Below are 4,764 nucleotides of genomic sequence, written 5' to 3' on the forward strand. Positions count from 1 at the left end.
TGGGCTTATATTACTCCACCAGAAGAACTTGAGTCCGAAGTTCTAAATTCAATTGTGCAGGACGATTAAATTCAAAGTGATTCCAAAGAATTTTCGGATGACGAATTGCATATATAAATTGATTAAGAATATTCAAGGTTTGCACACTTGATAAATAAATTCATCTTTGTTTAATGAAAAGTTTGAATCTCTTTAACTCAATTGTTTTGTTTCTATTCATACTGTAAAAAAATTAAATTTTACTAATTATGTTGTTAATTTATTTTGCTCTAAAAACAGGGGAAATTTCATATTATTTACCTACTATAATTTTTGAACTGTTTTAATTTAATTGTTATCACAGTTTCGCTAGTTGAGTGTTAAATTCTTCCTTCGTTGAAAGATGGCGCAATCATGCAAAAATAGTTTGTACTATGAAATAATATTTACCTTGATTCCTCATCGCTTATTTCAGTACAGATTTATCTGTTCCATGAATATTTTGCATTTCAATGTAAAAAAGTGGATGCTTTGCCTTCAAGTTATTCCTTAAATTGGTAATGTTACCACATGACTTGATGTTTTTTTTTACATTTTCTACAAACTTAGGTGTCTCCAGTTCCAGATTTATTGAAGTAATGCCAAAGTAAGCTTCTTCCTCTATTTTCTTCCATATTCCTTAAAAAAGCATAATTCAGACAAAAAATGCTGCATCTGTACCTCATTCACATTATTTTTATTACCGACTGCAAGAATAAACTTTAAACTAGCCGCCCTCCAAAAATTTGACAGCACTATAATATACCAGACTTTCGCCGAACTCTGTATAATCAAAGATTATAGTAATTGTAATTAACTTGTTAAAAAATAGGTGACATAAAAATTTTAAGTAAAACTGTTTTTATAAATGATCATTTGTAACAAAAACTAGAAAATAATTGGCACACAAATCTGGATCCTCTTGAATGGAATTAGTAATAATCATAATCATAAAAATTAGCAATAGTCATAATCATAATAACAAATTAGTAATTTGGTTATGCTTAGAAACTTACCTTGATTTTTTCTTTGCGTACTTTAAATAATCAATCGGAAAGCACAGTGATAGGATAGGTCGAATTAAAAAACAAACGTTATGTGAAATATCAAAACTCTTTTATGATGAACACTGCCAAAAGTGCTAAAGCGTCATATCAGAACGGTTCTAATGCAAAGCAAATGATTTAATATTTTCTGTCCTGTGATCCAAAATAAATACAGCAGCAAAACTATCTATGCTGTACTAGGCCGCAAAGGTTTCATTTTTCGCCGACACCTATATTAAATAAAATAAAATACTTAGAAAGACGCGGGTCGCTGGACACTATCTAACATCAAAGAAAATAATATTTTCTATTTTTTTTTAAGGTAAATGCCATTTGTAAAGAGCTTTTTAAGAATAATTTTTGTACCTAGTTAACTAAAGTTTAAATGTTATATACCTAATTATCACTATGTAGGTATTTGTATTTGGTTAAAGCGATTAATTAAAAGGGAGTGAGCTCCTACTTAATTTTATGTAATTGATTAATATAATTAATTATATAAAACAAAAATTTTTTTATTACGGCAGCTATAAAGTTGAAAAATAACATTGTGATTTGATTCCCACCAAAATAAAACTAAACAATAGAAATATTTCTTAATAGGTAAGTTTCTGCAAAGAAAAAAAAGAAGTTGACGATGTCAAATTTTGGATCCAGTATACCTACAGAACAGAGTATTGAGTTACAGGTTACAGGACCACAAAAAAGTACAAATGTGTGAAAATTATGAAAAAGAATCAATCTTCGATAAATTGATTATTTTCGATTAACCGATTATTTCCGAATAGTCGATATTTTTATATTTTGCGATTAATCGATATTTTTCTATTATTTGATTACTTTCGATTAATCGATTACCGATTATTTTTAAAAATATATATCGATGAATCGATTATTTTGCCCACCCCTAATTATAACCCTCCTACCTGAAATGCATCTGTTTTGTAAAAAGGAGGGTCGTTTTTGGGATCTTACAGTAATTTAAATGTGGAACAAGAGCCTATTCATTACTGCTCACTATATAGTTTATTAGTTAAGGAATTAATGTGAAAGTTCCTGCTGAAGTTGTTTTTTTGTTTTTCCCAGTGGTATTGTTTTTAGCAAGAAGTCCATTAGTGGAAAAATTTATTATAAACAAATAGGTTAAGTTAACAGGTTTCAGTTTACCTCCGATCTTCGAAGACGATAACGGGGTTATCGAAACGCGCGTCAGACGTTTCTGAACAACATCTATGACAAAACTATTACTAAAAGAAAAGTAGATAAAAAATATTGGTATTGTACAGTGTCTTGAATGAATAAAATTATATGCGCTTGCGCTCTGTGTGCGCACGACATATTGATGAAGATTTTAACGGCCTAAATGAAGTGGTGTGCCCAGAATTTTGCTTAGGTCGAGGTCAGGACATAAGTCCAAGGAACATCTGAGGGGTGAAATTAAAAAAAAATGTTTTAAATGGTATTGTTTTGCGCCCCTTAGAGAGTGCTATAGTTACAAAAATCAAATTACTCTATAATTCTTGGGCTCAAAATTATATATAAGATCAGCCTTGACACCGGTTTGAATAAGCTATTTAACTAAAAAGTAAGTATTTCCTTACACAGCCTTGAAGTCAAAATTTTTGTTTGCACAAAATATTATTTTGTACGGAATGTTCGGAAACTTTCTTGGAGTAATAAGAGACAAAAACCATATAAATTATTTGATTCTTTTTAGATTATACTTCTTGGCTCTGAAGGGAGGGTCCGGTCCCGCACGTCTCCCCAGATTGCCACGCCACTGAAGAGAACAAGACATTTTTGTATGTCCGTTATGCGAATAATATATTTGTATTATCCAAAATACATGTTGACAGATAAATGATTACATTTTTCTACAATTCCGGATTTTTCCAGACAAGGTGAATATTGATATTGATATATATATATATAGACGACTGATTTTAATTAATGTCATTAAAACTGAATAAATTATATTGAAAATGTTCATTTTCTATATTGATTATTTTTATTTGAAATCACAAAAAAAATTTATATAGTAATACCAAATTTATCTTCTCTTTCTATCATTATCTCTTTTCTTTTCTTCTTTTCGTCTTTCTCTATCTCTTCTACTTCTGTCTTTACCCCTTTTGTCTTTGTCCCTTTCCCTCTCCCTATCCTTATCTTTTTTATGCTTTTCTCTTTCTCTACTGTGATGCCTGTCTCTTGAACGACTTCTATCCCTTTTTTTATCTTTTTTCTTTTCTTTTTTTTCTTCTTTGGGTACTTCATCCAAATCATATTTCAATAATTCTTCATCTTCTATATCTATATCATCATCTAAGTCATCTTCTAAAGCTGATATTTTTGCTTCTATCTCATTATTTTCTTCCAGAACAGAACGTTTCTGAATTCTAGGCAGTATTATGTCACAAACCTGAAAACACAAAAAAATTTTGAAACATGAACTTTATTAGGGAGTATTATTAAAACAACTTTTATATTTATATTATATCATTTTTTTGATATCTTGCTTTGTTTTCTAGATATTGATACTTGAAGTAAGCAATATGTTCGTTTTAATATGTTATTGGAATATTAAGTGTAAATTATGTAAAAATTAATAAAATCCCTTTGTTAAATTACAAGACTTGTGGTGGATTTAAAGCTATATAATTTTCATTCTAGATGAAGTATTAAACACCATCTGTTCCATAAAGCTAATCTCAAAGCAACATTTTGTTGTTACTTCAAGTATAGACATCTAGAAAACAAAACGAGATATGGAAACAATTTTATTCTTCATTTTTATTTTATTTCGCCTAATTAAAAATTCAATGTCAGGCGGCGCCATGGAAATCGTACTAATGAATCTATCAAGTCTTACCCTTTCTTCCCTTAAAAGTTCATCAATAAATTCATCCATATGTACAATCTCAAACTGGGATTGGCGGTTTTGTCTTCTTAATTTTCTGTTATCATTATATAATGGCTCTAAATATTTGTAACAGTCAAGAGATGATCCAGTTAACCTCATGTAAAAGGCTCCTAACGCTCTCACGTATTTAAATTCTTCATTTTTTATAAATTCAACAACAATATCTTTTTCTGGCTGAATTTGTAGCATTTTGAGAGTTAAGCACAAAAATGGAGTAGGTTTTATATTACCTCCAAAAACACCACCTATAAATCGTAACTCCATAGCTTTATCCACAAGAAGTTCTGCTGTAAGTGCAAAGCATTCCTCTTTCCAATATTTGGAATCATAAATTCTGGAGCGAATTATTTTTTCCACTAAATATTGAGGATTCGTTCCGTGAACAGATTTTGCATCTTTTACAGTTCTATTAGCCATTATTGACTATTAACAAATGAAGGTTAACATTAATTATAAATTCGTTTACTATTGATGATGCTCAAGTAAAGTTTACTGATATGTAGTCAAATTGTAAATATAACCACAATAGTGGCAGAACAAGAAGTCTGGTCTGAGTCTAATGTTGGTCTTCTTTCTCAGTCAACTTAATTCTTGGGAGTTGTCATTAGGAAATCGAACATCCAGTCAAAATTTCGACTTAGAAGAGGAAACTAATTGTTATTCATTATTTTATTTTAAATCAATTTAATATCCTAGTACATAAAGTATATACAGATATAAATGCTTATTATATTGGAGGCCAGGGATTTTTGTTAAGTTGACATTGACAATACACGCACA

The 4,764-nt window shown here is 29.7% G+C and overlaps 1 protein-coding gene across 1 annotated transcript; it reads right to left on the reverse strand.

Moving 5' to 3' along the window:
* Positions 1 to 2,873: 2,873 nt before the first annotated feature.
* Positions 2,874 to 4,536, reverse strand: LOC130452958 (pre-mRNA-splicing factor 38). Its single transcript, XM_056792508.1, has 2 exons — positions 3,934 to 4,536; positions 2,874 to 3,483 (listed from the first exon to the last, which is right to left on the reverse strand). Exons 1-2 carry the CDS (start codon positions 4,399 to 4,401, stop codon positions 3,115 to 3,117), a joined length of 837 nt encoding a protein of 278 aa, XP_056648486.1. The 5' UTR covers positions 4,402 to 4,536; the 3' UTR covers positions 2,874 to 3,114.
* Positions 4,537 to 4,764: the final 228 nt, after the last annotated feature.

Source organism: Diorhabda sublineata, chromosome 2, assembly GCF_026230105.1.
Source record: "Diorhabda sublineata isolate icDioSubl1.1 chromosome 2, icDioSubl1.1, whole genome shotgun sequence".
NCBI classification, from domain to species: Eukaryota; Metazoa; Arthropoda; class Insecta; order Coleoptera; family Chrysomelidae; genus Diorhabda; species Diorhabda sublineata.